Source organism: Dromiciops gliroides, chromosome 4, assembly GCF_019393635.1.
Source record: "Dromiciops gliroides isolate mDroGli1 chromosome 4, mDroGli1.pri, whole genome shotgun sequence".
Classification (NCBI taxonomy): domain Eukaryota; kingdom Metazoa; phylum Chordata; class Mammalia; order Microbiotheria; family Microbiotheriidae; genus Dromiciops; species Dromiciops gliroides.
Window position 1 is genome coordinate 12,829,108 of NC_057864.1, and position 21,748 is coordinate 12,850,855.

At 40.1% G+C, this 21,748-nt stretch overlaps 1 protein-coding gene across 5 annotated transcripts in view; it reads right to left on the minus strand.

Annotated features, from left to right (window-relative positions):
* PDE4B (phosphodiesterase 4B) overlaps nucleotides 1–21,748 on the minus strand; it is a 660,822-nt gene that overhangs the window by 442,532 nt on the left and 196,542 nt on the right. Inside the window, exon 1 of one of the 5 annotated variants that reach the window (XM_044001364.1) lies at nucleotides 634–2,249. The exons of the other annotated variants lie outside the window; for them this stretch is intronic. Within the exon in view, the coding sequence (XP_043857299.1) occupies nucleotides 634–869 (236 nt within the window). The 5' untranslated portion in view covers nucleotides 870–2,249. Of the gene's footprint in view, nucleotides 1–633; nucleotides 2,250–21,748 lie in introns of those variants that run through there. 5 annotated transcript variants of the gene reach the window in all.

Genomic DNA, 21,748 nt, shown 5'->3' on the forward strand with positions numbered 1-21,748 from the left:
ACAAATGTGTTTTACACAGATATTTACTTGAGGGAGGGGAGAAAGAAGAAAAAAAAACACCATAAAACTGCAACCCCTCTTTAAAAACCTGATCTATAAGTTCTCTCTCTCTCTCTCTCTCTCTCTCTCTCTCTCTCTCTCTCTCTCTCTCTCTCTCTCTCTCTCTCGACTGAGAAAGCCATGGCATGGCCTAGAAAGAGAAAGGGGAAACATTTGAGCATCCACAGACCCTTCAACTCCAGAACAGCAAAGGAGAAATATCCCATTGAACACAGTTGCGCCTGGAACAAGTGGGCACCGGTCCCCGAGAGACCTTGCCTTAAATCAATCCCGGGACCTTCCCCTCAAGAACGACAATCATAACACACCTGTCCCTTCTCCATTTCTCGATCACAGATGAGCCACCCTACCCATTTCGAGACTGATTGATTTAATCTGGAAAACCAGAAGTCAGAGGAGGATCTCTCCAGCAGAGCTTTAGAAATGCTCCGAGAAGCCTCTACCCCCATTTGTTTCCCACTTGCCGCACGTACTGTGAATGAAACCCACTTGTGATTTGACCATTCGCTATAGAAAGCCCATGCTCTCACGGCACCGGGGTGGAAAGGAGAAGAGACAGAAAGCCTGGCTTACCACGTATGTGCCACAGTAAATCGGCGTCGCTGCCGGATGCTCTTATTCACCAACAACTTTCTGAAGAAGCACGGGGAGTTTCTGGGAGAGCTGCGAGGGGAAATCTTGGGAGAAGTCGGTCTGTTTCCGGACAGCCTGGGCAGCTCCAGCTCCAAGTGCATTTGCTCCTTGAAAGTCCGGATGCGCACCTCTGTGTCAAGAGTGCCCAGCTCCTTTGAAGGCTCCCTCGCTGTCATGTCTGGGGTGGTGGTGTGTAAGCTTTCACAGATACCGAGGGAAAAGCCAGAGCACAGCAGAAAAGCCCACTTGCAACTCAGAGCGTTGAGCGGCTCACCCGGGGCAGGTCTTGGCGCTGGAGTGCTAAGGATGCAAGAGGTACCCAGAGGGTGCGTCGCATCCTCTAAAAGGTTTGCTCCCTGCTGTCCCCAGCAGCTCGCTCAGCCCCGGCTCTCCCTCTGAAAACAGCACCCTAGTGTTTGCTCTGTCTGTAGCCTCCTTGTGGAGATGGCTTGTCTGCAAGCTACACACTGCCACTCACTGAATTCATTCAGCTGGAGAGACCCACTCATGAAATATTCATAAGGGCTCTTCACAAGCCCCTTCCATGCACCTGGCTGGAAAGCCTCATCCAACCCACTATACTGGCTTCACGGGTGCTAGTCACAGGCGAAGCACTCACCTCTCTCACCAAAATAGCAGACCTGGAGTCAGCCATGGAGCGACTGGGACATCAGCGGATTTTTTAAAATCTTCATTCAGAATTATCATCTGGCCATGTAACGTACTGACTGGAGCCCCGCCCTCTCCGGGCTCATTGGCTCCAGTTTCTTTAGACAACTGGACTCAATTCACCCTTCTGCAAAAGGGAGTCTCTCCTCCATGACTCGGGCTGGCACAGAATTGTGCGAGCGCCCTGCAAGCCCTGTGACAGCACAGCCTTTTCAGCCCGCAACACTCCTACATCGGCCTTAGAATCCACACCAACTGCCTCTCAGAACAAAACATCGGAGATGCGAATGGCTTTCCTCTCCTTCCCGAGAGCCAAACAACCAGTCCTGCAAACGTTAGTCAGTCGGGTGATGCGAAATTTGGTACCTACACCCAGTGAAAGAAAAGCCTTATACTTGTGTCCAAGAAACCTATCCCAGCTAATTCGCCTTCTTCTTTGTCCAAATTGCTTATGGATGACCCAGAAGAGCTGCTACTGATTAGAATGAAGGTCACCATCCGGTGTTTCCAAAGCTCCCCAAATTTGAAATGCCATAGGATACTGAGATGGGTCGAGTTCGACTGCTGTCTTGCAAACGAAGCATATCCAACGTGCATGTAAACACATGGATTTCGGGGTGGGATGAGGCAAGGATATGAAGGGGGAAAGCGGAGAGGAGAGTCCAGAGTCAAAATCCCACGAAGTCCAGAAAGCCTTGATTGTAACCTGAAATGGGTGCGTTTTCTTTTTTTCCTTTCCTTTCTTTCTTTTTAAATGTGCTGGAATGTGTCTGTATAAAAAGACATTTGGAAGCAAGCAGTGCTGTGGCATGCTGTGCTTGAAGCTATTGTGATGAGGTGGTGCCAGCAACCATTAGGGCCGGGAGCCTGAGCCAGCCTGATCTCACACAAACTTGAAATAACGAACAAGAGCTCAAAAGCAACAGTGAGGGAAGAGAAAGAATTCACACAAAGACTTGAGATGATGTGGAGGAGAATATATATATATATATATATATATTTTCCTCCTGAAAGCCTTTTGTTTCTGCCCTCTTCTTAGGGACAAGGGTCATTTTAGATCCCATCTATAAATATATTTCTACTTGGTTTTTCCCAGAGAAAGGAACTAGGAAAAAAACTGTTCACTAGAAATCAATAAGACTTCCAAGGATGTTCATACATTGGCTTGAAACTGGAAGGGACCTTAGAGGTTACTGAGCCAACTCCCTCTTATTCTAGTGGTTACTTGTGATTTAAGTGTGTTTAAGCTGTAGTAATTGGTCAGATGGCTCAGTGGATAGAGTACTGCATGTGGAGTAGGAAAGAGCTGAGTTCAAATTCTTCTCGAAACATTTTTCAGTTCTGTGGCCAGGAGCAATTTTAGCTGTCATAGCCCCAGTTTTCTCAGCTATTTAACATCAATAGCACCTACCTCAAGGGTTTTGTTTTTTTCCTGAGGATCAAATGAGATTGTATATGTAAAGTGCTTTGCAAACCTTAAAATGTTATACCATCATCATTATTGTTCTTATTTGATGAAAAATTTGTAATTTATAATATCTATAAAACTACAAATAGCAATTTATAATAAGTATCATTAATAACACAAATGTATTTGGTAACAATATTTGTGAGGGGCAATGCAGATGAATTACTGCTGACAAAAGAACAGTCTTGCTTACATAACACAGTGATGAGCAAAATAAGAGACATTAATGCTGATATTAACCCTTCTTTTTTCCAGTAATTTAAGAGATTTCTTTCATTAATAGTCAAAGGGACACCTAAATATCCCAGGAAATGAGAGTATTCTAGTTTGGTAAAAGAATATTTATAAATTTGGAAGTGATAACTTTGTATCACAAGCCACAGTGACACCATCATAAGTTAAAAAAAATACTGAGGAACTGGGGAGAAAGGTGGGGACTACCCTCTCTCTAGTTCCTGACTCTCTCCTCCCCCATCCATTCTATGGAAATATTATGGTTCCATTTGATAAGATTGTTAACATCAGTAAAGTAAAACCATGAGAAAAGTCCCTAGTAGGAGTTATGGTTAATTTCAACATCAGTGTCACTTCTTAGGGCCATCATTCTGGTATGTGAATAAGGTTGTGGTCTTTTCATCCAATATTCACATACATGGATAGACCCCCACATGTCAATTCCCAACAAGTATCATGCCCCTATTATATATTAAACAGTCTAACTACACCTTGCCATGTTGAATTTACCCAGGAAATTGTGGGTACCTCTTCACCATAATACACCTTGTCAGACATGAACCTTGAAAATTACTGGGGATTTCAAGAGATGAAAAAATGAGGAGAGCATTCCAGGCTTGAGGGATGACGTGTGGAAAGGCATGGAGGCAGACAATGGAATACTGTTGAAATGGTGAACATTATATTTGGTTTAAAATTAAGAGAAAAGATGTAAGGTTCTGCCAGTGTCCCCCCATTTTTTTTTATTTTCCTAAAGTAAACATTTGGAAGTACTTAGGTCCTCTAAGTGCTCAGGTTTGTGATTTATATTATGTTGACTTTACCAAACCCTGAAACATTAGAAAACCTTCTAAATAGGATCCACAAGCGCTCAGAAAAGCTTGCCCTAACCATCAACATAGGAAAAAAAAAAACAATGAGATGAAGAATACTTGTGTTGTCCAGATTATAATATAGAGTTGGATGGAAAACCTATAGAGCTGGTCCTTATTGACATTTATCTGGGTCAGGCATGACAAAAGGACAAACATGGCTCAGAATTAAACAGGATGAAGACAGAATAATAGTTTGCCTTTGAGACAGTGCTATTCTTTTAATAACCCCAAGCTTTCCCCTGAAGTTTTCCTATGAAGGATCTTTTTGATGCCAATATTGTTTTCATGGTGGTGTATGGCAGGGACCATAGAACACAACAAAAGCCTGAAGTTGGAGATCACTCAGAGGAACATGGGAAGATACACGTGAGCATTGTCTGGCTATAACTCCTTATTTTTATTTATTCATTCATTCATTCATTCATTCATTCATTCATTCATTCATTTATTTATTTTTGTTGTTGTTGAGGCAACTGGGGTTAAGTGACTTGCCCAGGGTCACACAGCTAGTACGTATCAAGTGTCTGAGGCCAGATTTGAACTTAGGTCCTCCTGAATGCAGGGCCGGTGCTCTATCCACTGTGCCACCTAGCTGCCCCTATAACTCCTTATAGGAGAAATTGGACTCACCACATTCTGAGGTCCCTTCTGGCTTTTGGTTTCTGTCTCTCTGATCTTCTGCATGACCATCAGGTGAAGAATGACTAACTGAATTATTATATATGGATATAATAGAATATGAAGAAATGAGAGGAACTTTAGAGGAAGGGAACCAAGAAAGAAATCTGCACAAGAAACAGTGCTGTGTAGTGGAGAGAGAAAGACTTGGAGTCAGAAAGACCTGGGTTCAAATCCTAGCTCTCACAGGTTGTTTGATGTTTGGAAAATCATTTAACTACACTGGGCCTCAGTCTCCTTATCTCCAAAATGAGGCAGTGGGATGTAATGGCTTCCAAAGTCTCTCCCTGCTCCTTTGATTAATGACTGAAACAAAATGTCCAGGAAAACACTGGAAGAGAGAAAAACTACTAGATGATCCTTTTAGGGACCCATTTTGAGTTCAGAGCCGTGAAGGTGATACACACCTCCTTTCTTCTGGCAGGCGTGGCCACTTGGTTAATATTTTCTTCAGTTACAAAGCAGTGATCTATTGCAAGGATTGGGAACCATTAGGAAGTAATGGCAATGTATAAAAGCACCAAGAAAATACTTATTAAAAAAAGCAGGGGGAGGAAGGTTGTAGAGTTATTAAATTCCTTTGGATAGATAAGAAGCTGGAGCTCAGATAAGAAAGCGTTGACAAAATCTTCTTAAGGCTCCATGAATAGTGCAATTATAATTACCCACTGACTCCACTGTCAAGTCTGTGTCAGGCTGGGACATTTTGCGTCACTCTTCACACTGCCTACGAGGAGAAGCAACGGAAGGCAAATTAATAGGATTCTGCTAGTGACTCTGACTGAGGAATATGTTTGCAGAAAGGCTTACAGTAAGATGACTCTCAAAATCATGAAATGCCAGGGCAAGAAGACTTCTCGGAGGTCAATAAGTCCAACTCACTCATTTATCTGATGAGGAAATGAAAGCAGAGAGAGGGTCAGGAATTTGCTCCGGATCCACAGCTAGGCAAGCTCAGGATGAGAGCGGGGACTTGACCAGAGGAGTTTACTGACTTCTACTTTGGAGTTCTTTCAAGTATTTGCCCCCTATTTCTTGTTGCATCGGGGTGTCTGAATTCTTTTTTTTTTATTAAATTTTTTATATATATTTTTTTTTTAGCGAGGCAATTGGGGTTAAGTGACTTGCCCAGGGTCACACAGCTAGTAAGTGTTAAGTGTCTGAGGCCAGATTTGAACTCAGGTCCTCCTGACTCCAGGGCCGGTGCTCTATCCACTGCACCACCTAGCTACCCCAAGGTGTCTGAATTCGTAATGCTTGTTGTCAATACTTTTATTGGACATATTGATTTCTTCTCTCACTAACCACAATAACTGTCCTGGCTTTTTTCTTTTTCTTCCTCAATCCCAAAAGCATCCCCAGTCTCCACACTTTGAGCAGCAGCTTCTTCTCGGTTTCCCTTTCTGGATCACCAACCATATCTCACCCGCTCAAATGATTCGGCCCCACTGGACATTCCTTTTGCCCTGACAAATTTCACTCTTGCTGATCTCATCAGCTCCACTGAGTTAAATGCTAATTTCTATATCCATGACTCTGTGATCTATCCCTCCAGTCCTCACCTGTTTCCTGACCTTTAATTCCATGCTACCTGCAGGATATTGCCACTTGGATATGCTGTAAGTACCTCAAACTCAATATATTATAAACAGAACTCATTATTTTCGCCCCAAAACCTTCCACAAGCACAGCACCATTCTTCCAGTTACCCACATTTGCAAGAAGATTTGTCCTCAACTCCTTCCCTTTCATTCACCCACATTTGGGGATAAAAGGGACTTCATCCCCAAATGTCCAATAAAGTTGCCAAATCTTTTCAATTTTGTGTTTACAATATGAATAAGATAGCATAGTGGAGCGAGTATCACTCTTGAATCCTGCTTTGTGATACTGTGTGACCCCAAGTAAAATCCTCAGTTTTCTCATCTATCAAATGGGTTGGGGAGGGAGAGGAGAAGGTGTTGGACATAATGACTGGCTCCTGTGGTCCTTTTCAGCTACAAATCTATGATCTAATCTCATGTGTCTGACCCCTTCTCTCCACTTCTGTAGCCCACCCTGATTCAGGTCTTCATCACCTCTTGTCAGCACTATTGCAGTAGTCATTGTCCCTGATTCATTTCTCACCTCTCTAATCCATTCTCCCAGACAGTTGGGAAATTGATATTTGTAAAGCCCAGGTCTCATCCTGTCAGACACAGTCCATGCTCCTTCCTTGACTCAAGACGCTTCAGTTTTTTTATTGTATTTTCGATAAAATACAAACTCCTCCTTGGCACTTAAAGCTGCTCACATTCTGGTTCTAGCCTGTCTTTCCTGAATGATTCAACACAGCTCTCCATCACACACTCTATCTTCTAGCCAAACTAGTGGATTTGTATTCCCTGGCTTTGGCCTTCCATCTCTCCCACCCTATGTCTAGAATGTTCTCCCTCCTCAAGTTTGTGTCATGGACTCCCTACCTTACTTCAGACCTGAGCTTGGGTGTTACATCTGATGCATGTGAAACTATTCTTCATTCCCCAAGGAGTTAGTCCCCTCCAGCCCTCAGAATAGATTACTTTGTATTCCCTTTGAGTATTTTTTTCATATTTTCCTGTTGATGTACATATTCTCTGGCTACTCGCCCATACCCCCATCATAGAATGTAAGCTTCTTCAGGGCATGACTGTTTCTTTTCTGTCTCTACATTCTCAGCATCTGTAACAGCACATGACTCATAGTAGGGGTGGAGGTACAGCAGCAGCAGCAGCAACAACAGGCTAACAGGATACACCACAGTACACAGAGAGTTGAACCTGGGATCAGGAAGACCTGAATACAAATCCGGCCTCAGACACTTAACACTTACTAGCTGTGTGGTCCTGGACAAGTCACTTAACCCCAATTACCTCACTTAAAAAAAAAAAGAGGACCTGAGTTCAAATCTGGCCTACTCACTTGACACTTACTAGCTGTGTGACCCTGGGCAAGTCACTTAACCCTTGTTTCCCTGCAAAAAAATATATATATTATCTTCTTTGATCCTTATGATACCTTACAATAATTCTGAGAGCTAGGTGCTATTACCCCCACTTTACAGATAAAAAAAAAACTGAGGCAGAGAATAAGTGACTTGTTCAGGATCAGTAAGTGTCTGAAACTAGATCTGAACACAGGTCTTCCAGATTATACATTCACCACTCTATGTACTATACCAAAGAGCTTCCTATATATACTTGGTAAATTGAATTAAACTGAACTTAGCTTCCCACTCAGTCAAATTAGAATGCCAAAAACTACTATGAGTCCTCTTCCTCACTTTTTGCCTATTACCTCATATCAGTACCTTTTGTGTTTATGCCATATTCCCTAGACCGAGCTCTCCCTTGTAACAAAGAATATTATCAACGACAACAAAAATCCAATATGGTGACCACATCTGTCAATGCCTACAATATTTTTTCCCCTGGAGTCAGCCACTTCTCTGCTTTGATGAAGGAAGGATGTTTTATTCACTGCTCTCCAAGATCTGCATTGGTTTTCCATTTAAGAGCTCTGCCTTATGTCAAAGTCACTTAACCCAACCCCTCCATGCTTTAGTTTCTTTATCTATAAAATGAGGATAATCACACCTATACTATTGACCATGAGAAATGCTGTGATGATCAAATGAGGCAATGCATGTCAACATCCTCTTCAGTTCTTCTAGTACTATGTAAATGTCATCAATTATTACAACCATCCTTAGGGAAGAGGAGGAAATGATAGAACCAAGATGTGGAGCAGAAAAGCAGAACTTTATCCTACACTAACATGGTGTGTTATGGGGACCTTGCAGATTCAACAGGAGAGGGACCCACTCTTTGGCAATGCCAAGTACATTTCTCTTCTGGGAGAGGGGATCCTTGTTTTGTGTTGTTTTGTTTTATTTTTAAGAGGACCAATGGCATCACAGGCGATGCCTTGACTTGCACGTGGATTGGATTTAGACACAGGGGGCGTTATAAGTCTGGATTCTAATGGCAGCCCCTAGAAGCCCCTGATTAAACAGGGGGTGAGTACTCAAACTCAAGAGAATTTCCCTTTGGGGAGAATCTCAGCCACAGACAGGTTGGAAACTATGTGGACTGTACAAATGTGGGGCTTTCCAGAGTTAAATAAATATTCATTATTTATGGGATTCTATAAATCTTGTGTGGGATTTTTCTTTTTGCATTTTTAAACAGGGGTTAAATTAAGGCTTTCCTGCATTTGATCCATGTTATTAGTCAGTGTATGTATAGAATGCTGAGGACTCTGATTTTCTCTATAGAGACCTAGACATGAAACAAAATTTGTAGATCATAAGGGAAGCTCCAGATAGGGCGGTGGTGAGTCAGAGTGACTAGGGGGGAATTTCCCAAGACTTAAAGTAGATGTCAAGATATGAGATTATGTAGAGGGGGAGACACAGGGACAAGGTCAAGACTAAACAGGAGGGGGCAGCTAGGTGGTGCAGTGGATAAAGCACCAGCCCTGGATTCAGGAGAACCTGAGTTCAGGTCTGGCCTCAGACACCTGACACTTACTAGCTGTGTGACCCTGGGCAAGTCACTTAACCCTCATTTCCCCACCAAAAAAAACTAAAGCGGACAGGGAAACGGACAAGGAGGGGGAGGAGACTCATTTCAACATATAGACAAATTCATACTGTGTCAAATACTATATTAAAATGTTAGAACCAAAGGATGACATCATAGTAAATTTAAAGAAAGCCTAAGGGGTAGCTAGGTAGTACAGTGGATAGAGCACTGGCCCTGGAGTCAGGAGGACCTGAGTTCAAAACTCACCTCAGACACTTACTAGCTGTGTAACCCTCGGCAAGTCACAACCCCAATTGCTTTACTAAAATAATAAGAAATAAAGAAATAAAGGAAGGAAGCCAAGCAGGGTTCAAGTAACAGGTGCCACGTCAATTCTTTTCAACTGTTTTTGTTTTGTTTTGGGGCAATGAGGGTTAAGTGACTTGCCCAGGATCACACAGCTAATAAGTGTCAAGTGTCTGAGGCCAGATATGAATTCAGGTCCTCCTGAATCCAGGACTGGTGTTTTATCCAATGCTCCACCTAGCTGCCCCAATTCTTTTCAATTGTACCAAGGAAAACTAGTTACCTGAAGGTGATCTGTTGGCAGAAGGTTCCTGTAATTCTACAGGCAGCCAGGAAGAATGGAAATTAATTTGACTCCTTTGTCTCACAAAGTAACTGGAAGACATCCATTTAAAGACTTCCCAAGGCAAAGAACACTCAGTAGCACTTGGGGATAAGGGCCCCAGTAGGCACCAAGGTGAGTGACAAAGTTAATACTGGGACCATCACTCAGGTTTCAGGTAGACATGGAATTCCCATCAGCATTCTAAGTCTCAATTTTCAATAATAGAACTTCCATGGCACATATCCTCTTATTTAAGGTAAATAATTAATAATAATTAATAAAACATCACTCTGTGATTTGAATAAGTAATCATGGAGAGTCACAACTAATTATTATATAATAACTAGCATTTATGTAGCACTTAACATTTGCAAAATACTTTAGACATGTTACCTCCTTTGATTCTCACAACAACTTTGTGACGTAGGTGCTATTATTATCCCCATTTTACAAATGAGTAAACTGAGGCTTAAAGGTGAAGTGACTTGCCCAGGACACACAGCCGGAAGGTAACTGTCAGAATCTGAACACCCATTTTCCTCACTCCAACTCAGGATGCCACCTAGCTGTCATTATAATGAATACAAGAACATACATAACACATATGAGGGAAATGAGCTAATGAAGAAAGAGCTTAGCTATTCAGTGAGCAACAATGATGGACCAGAGAAAGCTAGCTAAGCAGGATGGAGATACAGTGCTAGGCTTTTAGTTAGGAAGAAGTGGATCCAAATTATATCATTGTCATTGCTGAGTTATTTTCAGTCCTGTCTGACTCTCTGATCTCATTTTGGGTTTTGTTTTTTTTAATTTTTTGGTAGAGAGACTGGGGTGGTTTGCCATTTTCTTCTCCAGCTCATTTTATAGATGAGAAAATTGATGCAAGCAGGGTTAAGTGACTTGCCCAGGGAAAGTAAGTGTCTGAGGCTGGATTTGAACTCAAAAAGATGAGTTCAAAGATGATTCCTGACTTCAGCTCCTGCACTTTCTCTACTGTGCCACCTAGCTGGCCATGGGTTAGCCACTAACTCTCTGATTCAATTTCTTCATCCTTTATATGGGATAGAGAGAGCAAGTTCACATTCCCACCTCTGACATAACCTGGTGGCATGACCTCAGGCAAGTGTCAACCTGTCTAGGGCCCTAGGCAACCCTCTAGGACTAAAAGTTAGAGAGTCATTCTCAGCCAGTCTTGGTAAAGGATGTTTTCCCCACAGGGTCAGTCCATGCCAACAAAATCATAGATTAGTTAGAAGAAAGGAGAGTACTATCAATACCCGCCTCCCTGGATTATCATGAGGAATGCATACTATATAATGTACATATAGCACTATATAATTCTAGACATTATTATTGTTTTCATCACTATTGTTTTTATTATAACCATGCTTAGGACACCAGTAACTTGAAAATGTTACAAGAACAGAAGCAAACCTCCAGCATTCTGGATAGAACCTCTCTAGAAGATTCATTGAAAGAAATGGAAAAGAAATACTAAGGAGGAGACTGCATGATGGGGTGGGGATCTTTCTGAGTGGCATGAGTGTCCATAACAATGAGCTCACAGATCAATCTAAGATCTAAGCAGGGTGGACAAGTAAAAACACTGACAGCTCTCATTAGACTAATATGAAAGACAAGCTACTTATTGCCAAAGGAGAGGAAATTAAGCTGGTGGTATTTTGAATAAACCTGATCAAACAAAAGAGCTTTTTTCCTTTAAAAAAAGCAAATTATATTCTTTTAAGAAGATGAAAACTAGAATAATTGTATTCTTTCCATTTCATATCCTTGCACAGTTGAAGATGGAAGGGAGAACTTTGCTCTGATTGGTTGCTATTTGCCTGACATTCCAAGTGATTTACCCAAAGAATGGTATGTAGAGATGTCTCCTCATCTCAGCAGTGACAATGCCTAAATCTATGCTGCATCAAGTAGGTACTCAATAAAGCCAGAAAACTGAATATCTGGATCACAATATTAAGGTTTGGAGGAGACATGAGAGCTCATTTTAAGTTACATACAAGCTATTTTACAGATTGAAAACAGATGTGAAAGAAGTTCACACAAATCAAAGGCTTCCTCACATATTGGAGTTGGAATTCAAGGCCATGGGCTCTTATCACTTATACCCCAAAGAGAATAGATTATATTTTTTGCCTGGTGGTATTATTTTAGTTTGAAGAAATGCAGCCAGAGAGAGGGTAATTATTAATGAAGGCAGTCAGATGTCTCTACTAAGAAGCGTTCTGGACTCTAGGTGAAGGATGACCCAAGTCTGAGACCCACCTTTGGCTAGATGTGACCAAGAGAACATAGACCTGAGATTTAACCTGAGATTCAGTTTCATCAGGAATGATGAATGAATTGATGAATGAATGAATGAATAAATGAATGAATGAATGAATGAATGAATGAATGAATGAATAAATGAATGAATGAATGAATGAAAAAGCATTTATCAAGTGCTAGGCAAGCCCTGGGGACACAAATCCAAGGGGGAGACAGTCCCTGTCCTCAGGGAGCATACATCCTGAGACAACACATCCTGAGAAGTAGTGGCCAGAGAAAAGTGTTTTTGCTTTAGGAAGTCACAAAGACAGTTAATGGGCCCATGGGGAGATGGCAAACCTTTCCAGGAGGAATGGAAATATTTGATTTATGGTTCCACACAAGAAAGGAACATGGGTGGGGCTTGGAGGTAGGAAGAGTAACAAGAAGTTGACCAAGGTGTAAAGTGAAGCATTGCTGAGGGCAGCTACATATTGTAGGTTGCTTTATCCACCCATGGCACAGTCTGGCAGGTAGTCACCCCTTAATAAATGGAACTTAGGGGACTGACATTATGGGTCATGAGAAACACAAATCAGAAGAATGAGGGCCCTAGGTTAGGAATTCCAGACCTGTACATAGTCTCTGGACCAGAGGAGGCAAAGGCAAGAAAATGACTGGAGTGTGACAAACATGGATAGCAACACCTCCCATAGCAACTTTCAGAGGCAGAGTGGATATAGGGTGGAGCTGAGATTTAGAAAAGTTTGGGGCAAATTTCTGTCTCTGAGGCATCCTGGCTAAGTGACCCTGGGCAAGTTACTTTATCCCTCAGTGCTCCCAGACAACTCTCAAAGACTGAGTCACACAGGACTTACCAACTAGCATCAGGGGCTGGAGTTTCCACACCTGGGAACTCCCTACACCCATGAAACACCCCCCTCACCAGAAAGGTTAACAACTTCAGAGTATTATGAGGATCTGATGAAATAAGGGATGTAAGGAATTTTACATACATCAAAGCATACTAGAGAGACCAGCTATTATTCAGTCCCATCTCCAGGTTTTACCTTGATTCAGTCACTGAATATCACTGTGCCTCAATTTCCTCAACTATATAATGGGCATAATAAAAAATACTATATAATTTTTGTATTTACTTGTTCCAATTTATTTAAGTTTTTTTAAAAATAAGAACATTTTTTCTTTAAAATTTTGAGTTCCAAGTTTTTTCCTCCTTTCCTTCCTCCCCTCCCCCTCCCTGAGGCAGTAAGCAATCATATATAGGTTATCATGTGCAATTATGTAAAACATCACCCTATTAGTAATTTGGATAAGAATATTTGAAGAAAAGAATAAAAATGAAATAAAGTGAAAAACAGCGTGCTTCCATCTGTGTTCAATCAATGTCAGTTCTTTCTTTGGAGATAGATAGCATCCATCATTAATCCTTAGGATTTATCTTGGATCATTGTATTGCTGAGGAGAGTTGTCATTCACAGTTCTTCACCAACCAATATTGCTGTCACTGTGTACAACATTCTCTTGGTTCTGCTCACTTCACTATGCATCAGTTCATTCAAGTCTTTCCAAGTCATTGTGAAATCCTCCTGTTTGTCATTTCTTACAGCACAATAATATTCAATAACTCTCATATACCACAGCTTGTTTTGCCATTCCCCAGTGGGTGGGCATTTGTGCTATATAAATTAGTTTTATTTTTAAGACTAAGTCTAATGCTTCTGAAGGAAAGCACAGCCTGGTGGAATGAATTCCAAACTTGTAGGTAGAAAACCCTGGGCTTCCAATCCTACCTTTGTTGATAATGTGATGTGTGACTCTCAGGAAGTTAATTAGCCTCTCTTGGCCTCAACCTTCTCTTCTATAAAATAAAGGGGTTGGACTAGCTGGTCTCCAAGGTCTCTTTGAGACAGTAGTAAATGACTAAAGTAATCTACTGTTTATGTCTAAATCTTGAACCCTTTTTGACCTTATTTTTGCATAAGGTGTAAGATATTGATCTAAGCCTACTTTCTGCCATACTATCTTCCAGTTTTCCCAGCAGTTTTTGTCAAATACTGTGTTCCTATCCCAGAAGTGGGAGTCTTTGGGTTTATCAAACAGTAGATTACTTTAGTCATTTACTACTGTCTCTCCTGTGCCTAACCTATTCCATGGATCCAACACTCTATTTCTTAGCTAGTACCAAATAGTTTTGGTATATGATAAAATAATGGAATTTGGCAGATGCCCAGGGGCCCCACCTGATTGATTTAGTATTATTTGAATTGGGTGAGAATGAGAAACTAAATACCTACTTAAGGATGATTGGATGTAGGCCACACCTGACTGGCCCTGAGTGACATGTTGGTGTACTACTGACCTCGGCAAGAGACCACTCTCAACCAACCAGCTTGAAGGACCTCCCCTATGGGGGAGGGAGAGAGGAACTAGGAAGCAGACACTCGCTCATAGAAGAACTCTTTTCTTGGTGAGGAGGAATGAGAGTGGCAGCAGATGGAGAACCCCGGGGTGGGGGTGGGTCTTAGTTGTTCAGGCACTGGCTTGGTGGTGAGAGATTTCATGTGGGCTGCTACGAAATGAAATTCCTTTCTTTCTCTCTGGCTATACCAAATTAGATCTGAACTAGGATTTCCATGCTATAAGGAATTTGTTCTCAATCTTTCTCTCTTCACTAACTTGTAATATATATATATATATATATATATATATATATATATATATATATATATATATATATATATATATATATATGTATGTATATGTATGTATATGTATGTATATGTATGTATATGTATGTATGTATGTATGTATATATATATTTTTTTCCCCTGGGACAATGAGGGTTAAGTGATTTTCCTAGGGTCACACAGCTAGTAAGTGTCAAGTGTCTGATGCCAGATTTGAACTCATATATATTTTAATAAATCCTTAAAAGCCTAAACTCTTGCTGAATTTATCAGTGATTTTAGCCAGCTTCCCCCCAAGACTGGGGGGGGCAGATTAGAACCCATAATTTAGATTTTAAAACACACAATTGACTGCTGCTTTATAGTATGGATTCAAATTTGATATGGCTATCCCACCTTCCTGTGCATTTTTTTATTAGTTCCCTTGATATTCTTGACTTTTGACATATACTTTCACAACAAAATGGAAGTTCTTTGAGAGCAGGGACTATTTCGCTTTGTGTCTCCTCTCTACCCAAATTATTTTGTGGGGGAAGCTAAGTGGTGCAGTGGATAAAGGACTGGCCCTGGATTCAGGAGGGCCTGAGTTCAAATCTTGTCTCAGACACTTGACAGTTACTAGCTGTGTGACTCTGGGCGAGTCACTTAACCCTCATTGCCCCTCAAAAAAATTACTTTGTGTTTATTCTCTATATCCTTAAGTATATAGAGGCAATTAGGTGGTACAAAGGATAGAACATTAGAATCCAGAAAAAAACTGAGTTCAAATCCAGCATCAGACACTTCCTCACTGTGCAACCCTGGGCAGGTAACTGAACCTCTTCGCCTTAGTTTCAACTGTAAAATATGGATAATGACAACATCTATCTCATAGGGTAAGGAACAAATAGGTAATATTCATAATGTTCTTAGGACAGTGACTGGTACACAGTAGCTATAAAATGCTAGCTATTAACTAGCTATGTATAAACATGTTGTCTCTGACAACAGAATTTAAGTTTCCAGAGGGCAAGGACTTTAGCATTTCTTACCTTGAATGTTTTGGGAATATCTTGTATCATTGTATTGATGAGAATAGCTAAGTCATTCACAATTGATCATCATACAATATTGCTGTTATTGGGTACAATGTTCTCCTGGTTCTGCTCATTTCACTTTGTATCAGTTCATGTAAATCTTTCAAGGTTTTTCTGAAATCTTCTTGCTTATTAGGTTTTATAGCACAGTAATATTCCATCACAATCATATACCACAACCTGTTCAGTCATTCCCCAATTGATGGACACCCCGTCAATTTTTAATTCTTAGCCACCACAAAAAGAGCTGCCATAATTATTTTTGTACAAATAGGTCCTTCCCCCCACCAACTTTTAAATCTCTTTTGGATACAGACTTAGTAGTGGTATTGCAGGTCAAAAAGTATGCACAATTTTATAGTAATTTGGGCATACTTCCAAATTGCTCTTCAGAAAGTGGAATCAGTTCACAACTCCACTAACAGTTCAAAAGTGCCCCAATTTCCCCACAATCCCTCCAACATTTGTCATTTTCCTTTTCTGTAATATTAGATAACCTGATAGATGTGAAGGGGTACCTCAGACTTATTTTAATTTGCGTTTCTCTAATTAATAGTTATTTAGAGCATTTTTTCTCATGATTATTGATAGCTTTGATTTCTTCATATGAAAACTGCCTATTGATATCCTTTAACCATCTATCAATTACGATCAAATATCAAGTGTGATTGTACATGAAGCTGCAAATTCTATTATGTACAACTTGCTATTCCTTTTGAATATATATTAAAGTTACCGTATAACTGTCTTTTTCCCCTTTTTCTTTTCTCTCCCCACCCCAATCCCCATCCTAGAAATGGCTAACATTATGCACAAATATATATATAAATATAAAACCATTCTATACATACTTCTATTTATGTGTTCTTTCTCTGGCAGCGTCTTCCTTCTTGTGCCCTTAGAAGTTAATTTGGGTATATATAATTGTCAAAATAATAGCAAAAATGACTTATTCCATCAAAGTTGTTCTTAAGACAAAATTGTTTTTACTCTATTGGGTTTATTTTTGGAAACCCTTTTTAATTTAATATAACCAAAATTATCCATTTTACATCTTGCAATACTCTTTATCTCTTGTTTGGTCATAAATTCTTCCCTTATCCATAGATCTGGAAGGTAAATGATTCCATGCTCCCCTAATTTGCTTATGGTATCATCCTTTACATCCTGTCATGTATTCATTTTGCATGTGGTGTGAGATGTTTGTCTATACCTAGTTTCTGTCATAGAGTTTTCTAGTTTTCTCAGCAGTTCTTGTCCAAAAGCTTGGATCTTTGGGTTATCAAAAACTAGATAATCATGGTCATCTACTATAGTATACCACGTTTTGTGTATCTAATCAATGCCACTGACCCATTTCTTAGCCAGTACCAGATTCTTTTGATGATTACCTCTTTATAGCACAGGTTGATATCTGATACAGCTAAGCAACCTTCCTTCACATTTTTTTCTCTTTAATTCTCTTGATATTTTTAATCTTTCATTCATCCAGGTGAATTTTGTTAATTATTTCTTCTAGCTCTACATAATAATTTTTTGGTACTTTGTTATGGCTTTGAATAAGTAAATTAATTTAGGTAGAATTGTCACTTTTATTATATTGCTTCAGCCCACCAATGAGCAATGAATATTTTTCCCGTTGTTTAAATCTGATTTTATTTGTGTGAAGTGTTTTAGAATTGTGTTTATATAGTTCCTGGGTTTGTGTTGGCAGGTAGACTCCCAGGTATTTTATATTGTTTACCATTATTTTAAATGGAATTTCTCTTTCTATCTCTTGCTATCAGGCTTTTGGGGGGTAATATATAGAAATTCTGCTGATTTATGTGGGTTTATTTCATTTCTTGTAACTTTGTTAAAGTTGTTCATTATTTCAACTAGTTTTTTAGATGATTCTCTAGGAAACTCTAAGTATTTCATCATATTATCTGTAAAGTGTGATAGTTTTGTTTCCTCATTGCCTGTTCTAATTCTTTCAATTCATTCTCTTTTTGTTATACCTAGCATTTCTAGTACAATATTGAATAATGGTGATTATGGGCTGCCTTGCTTCACCTCTGATTTTACTGGGAAGGCTTCTAGCTTATTCACATTTTAGATAATGCTTACTGATGGTTTTAGATAAATACTACTTATCATTTCTTAGAAAAAGATCCATGTATTCCTGTGATCTCTAGTTGTTGTTTTTTTAAAAAATAGGAATGGGTGTTGTATTTTGTCAAAAGGTTTTCCTACATTTATGGAGATAATAATATGATTCTTGTTGCTTTTGTAATTAATTTGGTCAATTATGCTGAGTTTTCCTAATATTGAACAAGCCCTGAATTCCTGATATAAATTCCACCTGGTCATAGTGTATAATCCTTGTGATATATTGCTATAATCTCCTTGATAGTATTTTATTAAACATTTTTGCATCTATATTCACTAGGGAAATCGCTCTCTAGTTTTCTTTTTCTGTTTTCATTCTTCCAGGTTCTGATATCAACACCATGTTTGTTTCATAGAAGGAATTTGGTAGAACTATTTTGCCTATTTTTCCAAATTGTTTAAATAATATTGGAATTAATTTTCCTTTAAATGTTTGGCAAAATTCACTTTTGACTACATCTGGCCCTGGGGATTATTTGAGGGAGTTAATTGATAGTTTGTTTATTTCTTTTGCTAAAATGGAGTTAAGTATTCCATTTCCTCTTCTGTTAATCTGGGCAATTTATATTTATAAGCATTCATCTTTTTCACTTAGATTGTCAGATCTATTGGTATGTAATGAGGCAAAATAATCTCTAAAAATTACTTTAATTTCCTCTTCTTTTGTGGTGAATTCACCCTTATTTTTGGTACTGGTAAGTTGATGTTCTTTTTAAAAATGAAATTAACCAATGGTTTATCAATTTTACTGTTTTTCCACATAAAATCAGCTCCTAGTTTTATTTATTAGTTCAATTGTTTTCTTATTTTCAATTTTATAAACCTCTCCTTTGGTTTTCAGGATTTCCAACTTAGTTTAATTGGGAATTTTTATTTTGTTATTTTTCTACTACTGAGAGAACGCTCACACTTCATCTGAATACGATCAAAGGCCCTGTGAACCTTATCAGCATATACGCTCCAACATTAACAGCTTCACAATAGACCAAAGATGAATTCTACGATAAGCTAAAAGCAACACTAGAAGCTATCTCCAGATATGAATTCAACATTCTTCTGGGTGATTTTAATGCAAGAGTTGGCTCTGACCATGTGTCTTGGTCCATATGCCTTGGGCCATAAGGAGTTGGAAAGATTAATGAAAATGGGCAAAGACTGTTGGAATTTTGCGCTTACCACGATTTGTGTGTATTCAACTCATTTTATAACCACAACACAAAGTATCATGGAGACATCCCAGATCGCAACATTGGCACCAATTGGACTTAATAATAACCAGGCAGTCTGCTCTCAAGTGCATTCTTAACACACAGTCATACCACAGTGCCAACTTTGACACTGATCACTCGTTAGTTTGTTGTAAAATGTGGTTCTGGCCCAAAATATTGCATCACCTTAAACCAACAGGGTGATCTTATATTGACACTAGCAAAACCATGAATCTCAGCAAGGTGGACCAATTTTTGAGATCTCTCAAGAATGCATTGATTGCGTCTTCTCCTGCTACATCAGCTGCTGAAAAATGGAAACAGATACATGAGTGTCCACAGACTGGCTCTTGATGTCTTTGCGAAGAGGACAAGCAAAACGAATGACTGGTTTCAAGCCAAGTGCAGTGAAATGAATCCCATCATTGAGGCCAAGCGGAGAGTACTCATTGAATACAAACGCTCCCCGAATGAAAGTGTTCTTCAGGAACTATGTGCTGAGAGAAGAAATGCTTAGCAAATCACGAGGCGGTGGGCAAACAAATATTGGGTTGAGCTCAGTGAGGGAATATAGGTTGCTGCTGACACAGAAAACATCAGATGAATGTATGAAGGCATCAAAAACCCTGGCGGACCCACTCACAGCAAGACAGCTCCCCTCAAGTCCAGCACTGGAGAGTACATTACGGACAGAGTTAAGCAAATGGAAAGATGGGTAGAGCATTTTCCTGAGTTGTACAGTCAGAAATTCTGTCAAAGAATCAGCTTTAAATGTCATGGAGTCCTTCCCTGTACTATAGGATATGGACAATGTACCCACACGTGAGGAACTTGAGAATATAATTAGCTCCCTAAGATGTGGAAAAGCTCCTAGTGCAGATGGTATTGCAACTGAATTGGTCAAATGCTCTAAAAATGTTCTCTTAAAACCCCTGCATGAATTGTTGTGCCTGAGTTGGAAAGAAGGTGAAGTGCCACAGGATATGCGTGATGCCCGTACAGTTACTCTTTATAAGAATAGTGGAGACAGGAGTGACTGTAACAACTACAGAGGAATTTCACTTCTCAGCGTTGTTGGGAAGATGTTTGCCAAGGTCATCTTGCTTACACTGTGTAAACTTGCTGACCATGTTTACCCTGAATCACAATGCAGCTTTCGAATAGAGAGGTCAACTATTGATATGATTTTCTTGCTTTGCCAACTGCAAGAAAAGTGCAGAGAACAAAGAAAACCCCTCTTCATTACCTTCATAGACCTGACCAAAGTGTTTGATATGGTTAACAGAGAAGGTCTTTTGGAAATTCTCTCAAGAATTGGTTGCCCTCCTAAACTCCATAGCCTGAGTCTCTCCTTTCATTGCAACATGCAGGGTTTCATACCATTTGAAGGCAACACCTCTGAAGCATTCAGCATAAACAGCAGAGTCAAGCAAGAATGCGTGCTAGCTCCCACGCTGTTTGAAATTTTCTTCTCCATGCTGTTACATCATGCTTTTGGTTAGTCAACTGATGGCATCTATCTGCATTCCCAGTCGGACAGAAGCCTGTTCAACGTTTCACGTCTGAGATCCAAAACCAGAGACCTGCTTTTTGCCGATGATGCCGCACTTGCCTGTCACTCAGAGCGTGAATTGCAGACCTTGATGGATCACTTCTCCTAAGCTTGCACGGACTTTGGCCTAACCATTAATCTTTTTGTTTTTGTTTTTGTTTTTGTTTTGTTTTTTTGTTTTTTTTTTTAGTGAGGCAATTGGGGTTAAGTGACTTGGCTAGGGTCACACAGCTAGTAAGTGTTAAGTGTCTGAGGCCGGATTTGAACTCAGGTACTCCTGACTCCAGGGCCGGTGCTCTATCCACTGCGCCATCTAGCTGCCCCCTAACCATTAATCTTAAAAAGATGAAAGTCATGTGTCAGGATGCTATGTCACCTCCATTGATACACATTGGTAGCTACCAGTTGGATGTCCTAAGCCAATTCTCGTATCTTGACTCTATTGTCAGTGACAATTTGTCACTTGATTCTGAGATCAATCAGAGATTGGGAAAGCTACTTCAAACATGTCTAAGCTTGCCAGGTATGTCTGGGAAAACAGTAAATTGACAAGATGAACCAAATTTGCCGTCTATAGAGCATGTGTCCTGAATACCTTACTGTATGGCAGTGAAACATGGACTACATACACTAGACAAGAGAAGAAGCTTAACAGTTTCCACATGCACTGCCTTTGGCACATCCTTGGCATATCTTGGTCAGATAGGATCACCAACACAGAAGTCCTCCAACTTGTGAGCATCTATACGCTATTGAAACAAAGATGGCTGCACTGGCTCAGTCATGTGCATCGCATGCAAGATGGGCACATTCCTAAAAACCTACTCTATGGCGAGTTAGCCCCAGGCCAAAGACCTGCTGGACACCCACAGCTTCGCTACAGAGATGTATGCAAGCAAGACTTGAGGGCTCCGGGAATAGACACCGGCAGCTGGGAGGAGATGGCCAAGGACCACACCTGATGGAATTCAGTACTCAGGAGCAGCT